Genomic DNA, 15,059 nt, shown 5'->3' with positions numbered 1-15,059 from the left:
TAATTGGTTCATTTTTCTTCTTCGTATTGAGTTCTAATCATTTTTTATACATACTATATACAAGTTACTTATTAGATGTATGATTTGCAAATATTTCTACAGACTTTCATTGTTGTTGTTTTGTTTGTGTGTTGTTTAGTTTTTGGCAGCTTTGCTTATTTTGCTGGGAAGTGGGTCGTGGAGCTCCTCACCCTGTTGCCCCAGAAGTGGAACTGCTCCGGGAACTGTGCTCTTAACCACAGCGCTATACTGTGTACTTCCATTTAGTATTATTACATGGCACTTAACTATATTTTATTGTGACTTTCAGTTTATTTTAGATAGCATTCTCTGGAAATATCCACAGCCTGGAGCCCTGAACCAAATTATTATTTACTAACTCTTCCAAGGGAGTCCACCTCAGGCAGCCCTCCCTTGCTGTGGGAGCTTCCTGGGCTTGCCGCCAACTCCCTTCCCACTGCCTTGCTCTGAGGACTTGTCCAATGGAGCCTCTTGGCAGGTTTACTTTCCCCGTCCCCTAACCTTGCCTCCAGGTTCAAAAGGCTCAAATGCTGAGACCTCAGGAAAGCTTGAGCTTTGGGGTAGAGGGATGAAAATGCTGAAGGTCTCTAGGTAGCAAAAACTTGGGCAATGCCCTTAGCAAAAAGCTTAGCGACAACGACATTTGAGAGCTATTACTGAAGGCATTTTGTTTTAAGCTATGTATTAACATATAGAGTCTATTTAAAGCTAGCCTGGAATCAAATACAATTTGTATGAGACAATATAATTATCATAAAAACTTTCAGAAATTTTTGAAGATCATTATTCAAGTTGCTTTTGCTTTTGGTGCTAGATGTTTTTTTATGCATATTTCCTCTAGGAAGCTCCAGCTTCACTGGCAGGAGAGTTGCTCTGGTCCTCATTAGCGGGTTTTCAAATTGTGTAACAGTGACGGCACCTAAAACTCATTATCCTGCAGTTTATATTTGTTTGTTTGCCTTAGGGTCCTCCAGATAACCTCCCACAAAAACCTGAAGTTTGATGACAATGATTAATTATACTTTCACGATCACTCATGCTTCTTTTTCCTTTTCTTTAGTTAATTTACACATCATAGTTTTACTGCAGAGGTAATAATATTTTATATTTAGAAGCACTGTGCATTTTCCTACCTGCTTTCATATAATTTCACCCATTTAATCTCATTATGACCCTCTGTGGTTGGTTTTATTATTCCTTTTTTACAGATAGAAAATTTGAGGTTCAGAATAGCTTCTTGGCTTCCATAAATTCAAGGATCTATTAAGAAGAAAAGCTGGTACAGTACTTGAATATCTTTTCACTGCAACTCCTGTGCTTTTTGAAGTATATACAAAATGTTTTCAGTATGAGTGTGCTGAAGAAAGGAGACTAGGTAGAGAAAAAGCAACAAAATGGGTTTAGGTACTTCCAATAAAAAAATTAATCATGTATTATGTATTCTTTTCCTTTGTTAAAAAGTATGTTAAGAGGAAATTAAGTACATTGCTTGACTTTACACTGATGTATATAAATAAGTAAATCTAACCTTCATACCTTCTTGTATCTGTACAGATTAAAAATCTAGTGCCTATATATTAGTCACAATGTCCCTCAAAATGAAAAAAAGACAAATTCACTTTTTACTTGTATTTATTATAAGTAGGTTATATTCTTAAAATTTCTACAGAGGCACAATTCAAGAGGAGAAAAGATGTAGGTTTTTTTCCTTCTATTTGAATTGCTATTTCCTTAGAGAATCATGACCCTGCACAATAGCACTTTATTTCATTCTTTTTCTCCTTTACCCATTGTACTGATTTTGTATAATTCCATGCTTCCCACAGATTTTGGGAAAATGAATTATGAAATATTAGTATACATGGACATGAAAACATTGTGTAAGAAAAAAAGCAAACAATAATTGCCTCTGAGACCAAAAAGAAAAAAAATTCTATGATTTATATCACTTGTAACTTCCCACCAAATGTGGACTCGTTATTTCATAACATGAATGATTCTTGATTTCTTGAAGTTTTGAATTAAAACTTTCTTCCTCCTCCTTCTCCCTCTCTCCTTTTACTTCTTCTCTTTCTCCTCCTCCTCCTCCTCCTCCTCCTCCACGTTCCCCTCCTCTTTCCTCCTACTTTGTCTTCTTTGAGATCATGCCTCACTATGTTGCCCAGGCTAGAGTGCAATGGCTATTCGCAGGCGCGACCATGGTGCACTACACCCGCAAACATCTGGGCTCAAGCAGTCCTCCTGTCTGTCTAGATTGTCTGACTCAGTTCACCACGGTATAATAAAGAGAAAAGAATTCAGAGATAAAATACCTTGCTGGAATAAAGAATACCTATCTGTCTAGGGTATCCTTTGCCATTTCTTTTGGAAATTTGGTAAATTTGGACTTAGTAAATGAAAATCAAAGAATAAGGAATCCTGCAAAGGTACTTGTAGGAAATAAATAAGATCATTACTGGTTTCTATTCCCATAGGAATTCTAGGAAGAAACAGGAAACATGCAAAATTATTAAGTACAATGGCTGCATATTGTGGAAGCGTCATAAGTGTAACAACCTTTTACTCAACTGGGCACTCAACTGATAAATACATCACAAAAGACTTGGAGAAAACAGACTGTTTCTATATCTCTACTCAATAACCATATTTGGGATCTATGCAGGGCTGAGCTTGCAAAAACAGAGACCACTGTGTGTCATGAAGGTGAACCTGGGACACACAGGCATTAACACTGTGTGAAGCACTACCCTTTCATGAACAAAATAGTAATCGTTTTATTCAGCCTGGAAAGGAATTTAAAATAATTGGCCCTTCGAAGCTTTCCCAATAAAAATCACTTTCACCTTATTCAGAGTTAAGAATTTCTAACTCCCAAGTCAAATAAAGTTCTATAGATAGCTCAATTCTTACATTTATCACAGTAGGATTGGAGAAAGTATAATGTATCATTAAGAGGGAAGATTTGAATTCCTGGATTTGAATCTCAACTGTACTATATTATCTGTATAACCTTCCCCAAATTTTTTTCAACTTCTGAACATCTCAGTTTCCTCTTCTATATTCTTGAGATCAGAATAGTACCTATTTTTGGGGAATACTATGAGGACTGAATAAAAGAATACATGCAAAGTACTTCATACAGGATCTGGCACATATTAAGTACAGTTAGCTCTCCACATCCCTGGGTTTGGCATCTGTGGATTCAATTGAATGTGGATTTAACCATCAAGAATCAAAAATATTACCAATAAATAAAAATAACAACATGACAGTAAAATAATGCAAATAAAACCAATACATTATGACAACAATTTACATAGCATTTGCATTGTATTATCTAGAGATGATTTAAAGTATATGGGAGAAGGTAGGTAGGTTATATGCAAATACTGCACCACTTTATATCAAGGACTTGAGTACTGGAAGATTTTGGTATGGGGGATGTTCCCGGAGCCAATCCCCCACAGATACCAAAGGGTCAACTGCACTTAGTAAATCTTAGCTATTTTGTTGTGTGTAAATCAACCTAACAAATTTCTATGCATACTTTGAGGACAGGGTCTATGTATTATTTATCTATATCCATGACCAAGTCTATCATATAGTGAGTAATAATTGCTTAACAAATGAATAAGGTTAATTTGCGGTAAAAATTGTTTTCTTTTCTTAAAGAAAAACAAAAGACATATATTATCCTTTATTGCAATTGTCACCAGAGTTTCCATATTAATCATTGGGATAAGGCTATTAATAGTTTGCTGCACTTTAATTGTATGTCTATTTTAGATATTAGCATACTAATAAAAATTCATATCTCTACCCTTAGGTACATACAGAATTATATTCACATTTAAGTTGTGAAATATTTGTAATATAATTATTTACAGAAAACAATGAAACCCTTATTAAAACCATAACTAGGAATAAATTATAAGCCCCAGAAAAAGGGCATAGGCTACTCACTTGAATTTCCTTTTATAGAGAATATTCACAGATCCTTTTTTCGACAATGAAACTACATTGAGTCTGTTTATATTGAACAGTGTACAAAGGGCAGCATTGGGTGTTATAAACTTGGATGAACATTCCAATTAGCATCAACATATCAAAAAGACTGACTCTTATTATTACTAATTCTGCAATTTACTTAGCCTATAAAAAGGCTTTTTCAAATTTAAAAACAAGTAGGCTTTTCTGAAAAAAAATAAATTTAGTAACTATGGACTATTAGGTTTTGAAACATCCTATAAACTAGCACAAGGTTAAACATGAGGAGAATGCATATCTTCATAGTTTATGGCTATTTAGACAGTACCCATTAGAGTATTTTACTGTTTAAGAATATTTCTGTTAGCATCTTATTTTATATGTTTTTAGGAGAGAAAATGATGATACATAGAATTATGATAATAGTTACCATATATTGATTTTTCTAATAAGTAAGTGGAATAGTAACAAAGGTTTCACATGTACACAGGAATCCTCAGTTATCTGTGGTTTCACTTTCTCCAGTTTGTTACCTCTAGTTAACCACAGTCTGAAAATATTTCATGGGGCATTCCAAAAATAAACAATTCAAAAGGTTTAAACTGCACATGATTCTGAGTAGCGTGATGAAGTCTCCTGTTCTTCCACCATCATACCCAGGAGGTGAATCACCCTTTTGTCCAGCATATCCATGGCGTATACACTACCTGCCCTACACAATGTCACTGTATAGGAAAAACATAGTATACATAGGTTTTGGCACTCTCAGGCAACAACTGGGGATCTTGAAATGTATCCCTTGCAGGTAACGGGAGACTACTACAATCCCATTTAAGATGCGCAGAATCGCTAGGTGATAAGCTCCATAAAGACAGAATCATATCTGTCTAATTTATTTGTCAACGTCCTCATTAATCAGCACTGAGCATGGAATAGGTGACATTCAATAAATATCTTAAACGACTGATGATCTTTCCTTTGAAGTAGATCCTTACTGGAAAAGGATTGTCTCAGTCTGCTAATATTTTACTATTACCGAATGCATACATTTTATCAGCTCTACCATTGTTTGGCCTGGTTATCATCATTTGAATGTACTATACTTTCAGTGAGAGGATGCCTGAGAGATACTTTTGCTATATCACATACAGAAAACTGTAGAAGAATGGAAATTGTGTCTTAAATGTCTAAGGAAGTTGCTAACACAAGTGCTGTACTTAAAAGCCTGGAAAACTCTGGTCCTGATCCACATAAACTGAAGGCTGGAAAAGATGATCATTAAAACCACCTTAGAAAGCACAGTCAGAATTTGTCAAAAGCTCTCTTGAAATTATGTCTCCCATGAATAAAACTTAAAGAAATACAGGCTAAAGTAACCGCTAGAAGCCGAAACCACAAGGCGCAGCTAGGACTTACCAGAACAGTCACCACACGTAGAACCACGCCACGCATGTTATTCTCCAGTTTCTTATCTGTCAGTGACCCATTCAGACCCGTGACAGGATTCCAGCACCCAAGCTGAAAGATAAAATGGCTCTGGTCACTTTTCTGCCTGAACAACAGTCCAATCACCACTGGATAGACCTTACGGAAAACTGTGTGATAGCTCTCGAAATAACCGGTATCAAAAGTGTCCTGCACAGGTTTTCATTTTTAACAGTAAATGAAGCAATCAGAAATGTCATTCTGCTTTTAAATATCATCGTATGGCATATGACAGTACCCAACATGCTTTAGAAGGCTCATTGAGGACATTTGACTTAATGAGGAGCTATATATACATCAATAATTCAGGCTCAGTAATGCGCTAATTGGAGAAATAATAGCGCATATAATTCTAGCATAGCGTCTGTTCTAAGATATCAATTACTGCACAAATTAGATTTTCTTATAGTTTCAATAGTTTTAATTTGATCATATACTGCTTTTACTGGGAAAAACTACAATATTTTTAATGTGATTAGAAGGGTAACTGCTTTTATTTGAGGAAAACGTCATGTATATGGCTTTGTTGTTTTCAAAGTATTCACAGTACATAAAACAATATAATTCGCTTTTTTTGTCAGTGCTATCAATTTGCTTGGAATATTTTGGCAGCAGCCTTTCCCTTAAAATCTTACAATGATTCACTGCTCTTTGCTCTCCAAAATACTGGTTTAATTTTATACTCTCATGTAGTTCTTATCTCTTGTAATACCCAAATCTGAAGGCTACCAGTTTTAAAATTACTGCCTATAAATCTCAATGGGATAAAATTGATGACTCTCGATCAAAAATAAGGAGGAAAGAAAGAGATGATGTGACTTGAATTACCAGATAACTGTTCAAGGAGCAAAGCTGCAGAGAGAATGCTGCAATGCACATCTGGGGAAGAAATGTCATGCTGTTGGTCCTGATACCGGCTCCTTGAGCCTTCACATTTGGAAAACTCTTCTGCATTTGCACATTTTAAAAATGTAACAAACCTTTTAGTCATATTTAGAGACTGTTTTGATTAACTGAATGGTTATAGAGGCAAATGTTTGTGCTGTTTCCTCCTGATGATTTTGATTTCTTTCCTTGTATTGCATTTTGTTTGTGGCTTCCTAAGTCATCAAAATACTGGCTGGCAAGTTTCCCCCCAAAATAAAAGATTTTAGGTGCTTCCTATTATAACCCAAGTTTCTCTTTGAGCTTCTCAAAAGGAATTTAATTAAGGAAACTAAAATGTACATAATATATCTTAAAAGAAGGGATGTCACAATATAAACAACAAAGCCAACTTTTTCCTTATTAAAATAATTTGGAAAATGCTGCTAATTGTTGGTTTCAACTGTAAAAGCGCATTAAAGTCATACAATGATATGTCATTCTTAGTTACATAAAGAGTCTAATTAGAACTTAGATCCAATTAGCAAATCCAAATGTGTTGAAAGTCTAATTATCAGAGATATTGTAGTCCTCTTGCCAAATTTAAAACTTTGTGAAATTTCTTTTGAGCTTTTGTTCTCTTCTGAGGTCAACAAAAGTCTATCCTCAATTACATTCCCTGATGTGCACTTTTTATAATTACTTCTTCAAGAGGATTTTATTTTCCTAGACCAAATAATATTGGTGAAAAAAAATGATCTATGCAGTAAATGAAGTGCTAAATTTCCAATGTGCTATCTCCACATTTTACAACAGTATTACTTAATTTTAAGCTTAACAAATAGCTTTTAGGGCATAATCTTGTTCATGGTAAATAAATCTAAGCTGCCAACTTGTCTGACCCCTTGGAGTTGTTTTTTAAGTTGGGCAAACCTATTGTCAGTTTGCCTAAATAAATGGTATCTATTAGTGTCAACTTGACTATAGCATTTTGGTGTATTGAGTAGTCAAAATATTTGCTACTGGATTAGCAACAAAATTTGTTAAGCGATTTGTTTCAACAATGCTATGGACAAACACTTTAAAATAGATAATTTTTAATTTTATTCTGAATTATGGTCTCCTTTAAATATAATTAAATATGGTCAATGGAGGTTTGAAATACCACCACCAAAACATTTGAAGTAAGTAGAATAGGTCAACACATCTCATCTTCACATCTAGGCAGTGACTTAATCATTATTTATACCATGTATGATGTTTCTTCTCATTTTTTTAAATTTTAATGTTTGGCTAGACTCTGTCTCATACATTAATAGATCATAAGACAAAAGTTTATTTCCTCTGTTTGATGAAGGATTCTCACTTTTCTGTATTCTCTCTTTTTTTTTCTGTCTGACTCACATGTGTTTTGATAATAGCAGTTTTATAGTTGTTCTTTTTAATAACAGTGGTATGGATTTTAGGATTGGTGACTTCATTTTAGTTAGCTCAATTCTTCCTTCATATGCACAAACTCCAAAGTTTCCTAAATATTAGCTGTGGACATCAAGAACTAGATGCTCAAAGACTGAATTTTGGGCTACAGAATGTTAAGGATACAGATTATCTGGAAAACTACCACATAAATAAAATAGATTCTCTTATCCCATATCAAAATGTGATATAACACAGATATCATTAAGAAATTAAAATAGCACTTATATCCTATATTAAATATATTTTTGAACATTGTTTAATATTTTCATGTGTCAGCCATGGTACTGAGCTCTTTAGACATCATCTCATTTAAGCCTCAAGATAATTTTATGAGAAGGTGCTGTTACCATTATTATTTTATAAACAAGGAAACTAAGAACTTAATTAAGGTCATGCATCTACTAAGAGCTGAAACTAGGATTTAAATTAGTTCTTTATTAAAAGTCCACATTCAGTGTTCTTCCTTGTGTTGTTTTATAGCCTATGAATCCTTTTTATAAACCTGATCTATTTAAGGTAGGTAGAGATGATAATTCTATTTTATAGTTTGGGAAACTGAGGCTCAGAATTATTAAGTTGTTGACTCAAAATAATAGCTAGTGGATTCACATCTTGGCAATAAAATTTAAAAGGCGTATCTCATCACCATCATAATTTCATAACAATTATTATAACACTTATATAGTACATAGTAGGTGCCAATCATCTGACTACTTACATAAACTCATTGAATTCTCAAAACAACTCTTTGAGGAAGATAACTATTATTATTCCCATTTTACAGAAGAGGAAACTGAGGATGGAAAGGTTCTGCTCTTTCCCCTATGCTATCTTTCATCCATTTAAGCAGTCAAGAGGGCATTGGGTAAAGCAAAGTAGTAAAAAAATGAAGTGGACAAGACATTGTCAAAAATATTTTTGGAACTCTATACTTCGTGTGACAGCTTCCTAAAAAGTAAGCATGGAATACCTTTTATTTATCCTAAATCCTGATGATACTTCTCAAAATGTATGGCAAAGATGAATGAGAAATTAAACAGCAGCAGCACACAGAGGAAATGTTGATTATCCACATCATTTTGAAGGATTTCTCAAGTTCTAAAATTCCTTAATTTCTATTCATATCTACTCATCTCCCTAAGGTTCACTTCAAGCTATTTTGTTTGATTGTAATAACTCTATTTTCCTGATAATATGCAGTAAAAATAAGTGAGGTTTACACAGATTCAAATTGATTTGTATCTGCAACGGGTAATATTTCTTGCAGCATAGCAAGATTGACTGGCATAGTACTTGCTAAAAACTAAAAGCATCTCACTTAGGTTCAAGTGTGAGGCTTATGTAACAACTCCTATGGTTTCATTGTTTGAAATTTCATTAATTTGACTTTGCTTGCTATGGGAAGAAGGTTGTTTTGTCTAGTTTTGTTTCTGGTTTTGTTTCTGTTTTTTTAGCAATGAGGCCAAAGACTAATAAAGATAATGCACACAAAATCTCATACTATATATTCAGCTGAGTGCTTTCTAAATAAAAAACAATAAAAGTGGCCCCTGCAGCACATGAGATTTACAAAAAGTCACACTGCCAGTGGCAAAAAAAGATTCACTATCTTCTGTAGCTTGGCAGTCAAGAGAAAATTTAGGAAGGATACAAAAGTAAAGAACAATTCAATTTCCTTTCAATTACAGCATATCGATTTCCTATAGTATTTCTGGTTATCACCTGAAGTCATTTTAAAACCTTAAAAATGCTTAGTGCTTTAATTATTTCCTTCATTGAAGCTTTGGCAATAATAATCTTGTAGCAGTCTGTTAAAATCAACGTAATATCTTGTGTTCAACAAACTGGTTGATGTATCTGTATGATCACAGTAGCGTGCTCCTAACATTATGCGTACTAATGATCAAGTTTTATATATTTACTCTCTTTTCCTCAATATTTCCACTTTTTATTTGTCCATGGGCTGTAAGGGATGACTTTTGATTCTTGGTTTTCACATCACTATTTTTCAGGCAGTGTTATAATGTCAAAAGAGCTGAACTGCTCAACTTTAATTTTACGCTCAATAGTTTGTAGGCTTTAATAACAGGAGTCAAGAGAGCTCTTAATTGAATACCAAATGGAATTTTCTGCATTTATTAGCTTGTACTCATATGGAACAAACGAAGCCTGGCTGTCCTACCAAAACTCCAGCTGCAGGACATGAAATATCCAAGGCACTGAGGGCTGTACGCTCCCAGCTACTATGTTTCATTTACTTGCTTTCTCAGTCTTCTAACAAAAAGAGGGAACAACAAAAGCATAGGCAAAGCAGCTTGAAAGCTAGCCATTTGGAAATGCACAGCATTTATCTGGTAGATATTGCTTCCTTAATGGGAAAAAAAGTGTAAAAAATACACATGGCAGGTTGACTCAGATACATGTTTTATAGAGTTAAATTGGGATATTTTCCTTTTTGACATGTGTAGGAATGCAGTGTGCCAGTAATCCGTCCAATAATAATTTTCTTTATGGCATTTCCACCTGTAAAATAAATTCAATTTGTAAGACATGCTCCCTAGAGGATGATTATATGCTCTTAAGGTTCTATTACTACAGTTTGGTCATTACCATGAACTAGTAGTCATTCTTTAGGTTATGTGGAATGCCTTAGCACTTGAGTTTCCTTTAGGAGAAAATGTCTTTGAAATGTCAGGAAAAAAATCACATGGTTCAACCACTTCTATCTCCTTGCTTCACCACTGAACAAAAGCTTCTATACTATATAACGATATGAACTTGTTAACTGATTCCTACCAATGAAGAATATAAACGTGAGAAGAAACACATACACAATTATATACACATATATGTGTGTATATATATGTAAATAGATCAAATATGTTTTATGCAATTATAATAACCATTCTGTTACCAACTGGCATCTAAGTAATTTAATGGTATTCCACCATTATTATAAGTTTTTCTTTATTTTATAATTCTTCTTGGTGCAAGATTACTATTACTCTATATTTAGAGGCAATATATCATAGCAGTCAAGGTTAGAAACTCTAGAACCAGACTGCTTAGGTTCAAGCACCTGCTCTAACACCTGCCGGGTGTGTGCTGTTGGGCCTCAGTTTTCTCATCTCTCAAATGGGAATAGTAAAAGTGATTTCTTCATAGGGTTGTTCAAATTATTATTGATTTACTATATATCAAAAGTTTAGAAGTGTTCGTGGCACACAAAGACTAAAGAAGTATTTGTTATCATTATTTCTATATAATCAGAACTATTTTGTTCCTTGCTCAGTCTCATTCTCCAGGTGACTTACTAGTTTGAGTGATAAAATATGCCTCTAATGCTATAGTTCTCAACTTTGGATGCACATTAAAATCACCTGGAAAGCTTTCAAAAATGCCAACGCCCCAGCCAAACTTCAGAACAATTACATCAGAAGCCCCAGGGGTGGGTCCCAGGCATCAGTATTTTTAAAGTCTTTTAGGTGACATCAATTTGTAGCCAGGTTGAGAACCACTGCCCTAAAACTTGCTCTAACACACAGGGAAGGCAGACTCATAGACTGGCTGCTTAACCTTATTAAGTGAAGGCATTGTTTGTACTGGCTTCCTTTGCAAAAGCTAACTAGGGACACTTTCTCAAATAAACAAGCTATTTTATTTTACTTATTTTCAATAGGATACAAGCTAAAAAACTCTGTGTCAGAATGATGTCTACCTTGTCCATTGTTGTACTCTTAGTCCTTATGATAGTATTGGTGCATTGGTACCTGGCAGGTCCTAATAAACAAATACATGAATTAAAACTCCTGCTGTCCTCTCTATTCTTCTTTCTTTTGGCTCTCCAGTTCAAGCTGAATGAAAAACCAAAATGCCTCCAATCTGAGATTGTGTTCTACTGTCTTGTACCCCTGACAATTATTATGATTGTTCAGAGTGATTCTTCTCACTCAAATTCTGCTAGCTTTCCTCTTCTATCTGATGAGACTTTTTTCTAATATTATTTTAGCATTTAATCATTACTGCCTGATAAAAGTTACTGGATTTTCTTCTCTTCCATTCCATTCTACCTTGAAATATTTTAAAGGGATATTCATTTTAAAAATCACATTAAATTCTTACTGTCTTTCATATCTCCTTCATTAAATAATTAACCACTTCAGCTCAGGGACACCATCTTAATCATCCTTGTGTCTATTACAGTGCCTGTTACAGTGTTTTGTACAAGGAAAATAATTATTTTTATGAAACCAACATGGTTAAAATAAAGCATTTCCATTGCACTTTAGATCTTTATTCCCAAACAATCAAAAACCTTGATCCCAGACATTTCCTTGTATTTTACTACCACGTCACTGTCTTTGCTTAGATCTCTCAAAGGAAGCTCAAATATTTATAAGATTAAGCTCATAATCTACCATCCACCCAGTTCCACCAGCCAGAAACCAAAGTCAGTCTCATATCCAATCCATTGCCAGAGTCTGCCAATTTCACCTCTTTAAATGAAAAATCTCTTGAATTCACTTAACTCCATCTCCTTACCACCAGCCTAGCCCAAGTGAACTTCATAGCTTCTCTTTTATAATGTTTACTCTATATTGCCAACATAAACATAAATTTATATATTCTGTCATCTGCTTAAAATCTTTCTATAGTTTTCCATTGTTCTCAAGATAAAGGTTAAATTTCTGATGTGGCCTATTAGGACATGCATGATTTGGCACTATTCATATTCACAGTTTCATGTCATACCCCTATTCCTTCTCATTCCTCGAACTCCAACCACATAAGTCTTCCTTCAGTTTCTGGTGCGGGGCAGGTGGAAGGGGAAAGGAGGGGATGGGTATATTCACACCTAATGGGTGTGGTGCACACCGTCTTGGGCATGGACACTCTTGAAGCTCTGACTCGGGTGGGGCAAAGGCAATATATGTAACCTAAACATTTGTATACCCCCAGAATATGCTGAAAAAAAAAAGACATAACTGTCCTGCCTTAGAAATTTAAACATTGTTTCTAAAGCATTGAAGCATATAGGAACCACTAGGGGAGTTCTTAAAAAAATCCCCATGCCAAAGCCATACCAATTAAATCAGAATCTCTAGGTATGAGATCCGGGCATCATTTTTTTTAAAGTTACCAAGATGATTCCAAAGTATAACCAAATTTTAGAGCCAATGGTTTTGAATATACAGTTTTTCTTGATTGGAACAAACTTAGATACCTGCCATTCTCCAGTGAATTACTAAATTCACTCTTACTTGTCTTTTAGATCTCAATGTAAACACCTACAATTTAGGGTAAATTTTCCCTGACCTCCTGTCCCCATCCCCAGGCTACCTCATGTCACTCTAATACAGAATCATGTTCCTCTCTTTTATAGTAATATCATAGTTAAAGCTTTTAATATATATGTTATATGATTAATATTTATTGAACCAATTTTTTGTAAATTTCACGAGTTCAGGAAAAAATACCCTTTTGTTTCCTTTCCCCCTTTATTACATTCAACGTTTATTGAATCCTAAACAAATTTAAATTTTTAAACAAGAAACTTAATACATTTTGCAGTGATTTTTGATTGTTTCTTACATGATGCCTTAAATAAGGACCTTATATAGCCAAGACACTGTGCTCACTGCGATTTTTTTTTCCTTTTTAATTTGGATGGCGAATTTCTAATTCTAATTCTTCCTGAGTGCAGAAAATCAAGGAATGCTTTTCAAAAGCCTTCAGTATGAGGAATAATGATATTACCTAACCCTGTATAGGATAAAATAAATTTTCATATTAGAACTATAATTGAACAATTATATAGCAACAACAATAGTAACAACAATAATAATAAGAGTAATACCTAACCCATATCTAGTACTTCTCATGTATCAGGCCCCATTCTAAGCCATGTACCTGTACTAGAAAGAGTTTAGAGTAGAAAGTTATTTCTACTTCACTAAAGAGAATCACAACATAACAATGAAATATAAACTGTTGAAACTTTTGGGGATGAAACTTGTAGAAGAAAGCCCTCTCAAGAATGCAGAATCCTCTTGAGGAGTCTCTCTCCTGGCCAAAAACCTCTGTGTGATTGTGCCCAGCCCTAGGCAGTACAAAGGCTCTGCTTGGCAGACCATCACAGGGGAAAGCTTCCCTCCCCACACCCACTTGGTGCACAGCCAAGGCACTGCAATCTCTGAAAGGGGTTGCAGTCAAGGACTTAGGACCCCTGGCATGCCGATGTTTTATACATATTTTCATTCTTAGGCCAGGAGCCTTCATTCAGAGGCTTTTTACTGAGCACTTTGGGAGGAGGACTTCCCCAGGAGCCTCTGCCAAGACAGTTTTGTTAGAGGGAGTTGGAAACCTTGGAGACAAGTCCCATGAAGGCAGAGATATTTGCCTGTTTTATTCACCGAAGTATAGCAAGCAACTAGAATGATGCTTAATATATAGTTTCCACACAATAAGTATTTGTTGAATGAATGAATGGGTCTTATTTTCCTCAAAGGATAAATTAAATCTCAGCAGCATGGAAGAATTTTATGGCATACAGATTTTATTTTCAGGTGTGGGACAAATAAGTTAATCTCATAAAATGCTGTCTAGTTTTGTGATTATACAATGGTTGAAAATGATTGGAGTCACACCAGGAGTCTCTCCTGTGATGAACAAAGAGAGGATTTCTCATTCAAGTTTTCCAGATCACTCTCATTCTGGGCAGGACAATCAACTATTGAAATCAGTTGATCTGGTGCCGACACTGACATGATACTTTTGTCTAGGTCACTAGACAAAAGAAAAGAGTGATTCTTCCTTTTCAGCTCCCTTGTTATCAGATGCCTGTGCTTATATTAAATGAGGATGAAGTGCATGAGTTTCACTGGTAATGATGAATCATCAGATGATTAACTATGCCTCTAAGCATTCTTACCAGCTTTGAAGATAATTTTTATTTCATTGCAGAGTATTTCAAACATTTGAACAATTGAAATTTCCATAAATCATGAACTTCAAATCAGGCGTGTTGAAAATGCTAGCATACTTCAAGAAAGTATTTTTTCTCTGTAGATTTATGTGTTTTTCTAATTATTCTTTTTATTAATGTTCCTAAATATGTTTCTCCATATCTATGTCCATTGGCAACTCTTAGCTGTAACCACACATATATATGTATGAGAAAGGCTGGGGTATTTGGAAGAGGAGGTCAGTACTGATTGATCACA

At 34.7% G+C, this 15,059-nt stretch overlaps 1 protein-coding gene across 1 annotated transcript in view; it reads right to left on the bottom strand.

Annotated features, from left to right (window-relative positions):
- GRID2 (glutamate receptor, ionotropic, delta 2) overlaps nt 1-15,059 on the bottom strand; it is a 1,246,697-nt gene that overhangs the window by 329,779 nt on the left and 901,859 nt on the right. Inside the window, exon 9 of the mRNA XM_012647158.1 lies at nt 5,425-5,526. Within this exon, the coding sequence (XP_012502612.1) occupies nt 5,425-5,526 (102 nt within the window). The remainder of the gene's footprint in view (nt 1-5,424; nt 5,527-15,059) is intronic.

Source organism: Propithecus coquereli, unplaced genomic scaffold, assembly GCF_000956105.1.
Source record: "Propithecus coquereli isolate 6110/MARCELLA unplaced genomic scaffold, Pcoq_1.0 Scaffold26, whole genome shotgun sequence".
Taxonomy (NCBI): Eukaryota; Metazoa; Chordata; class Mammalia; order Primates; family Indriidae; genus Propithecus; species Propithecus coquereli.
This window is presented reverse-complemented; position numbering and strand designations above follow the sequence as displayed.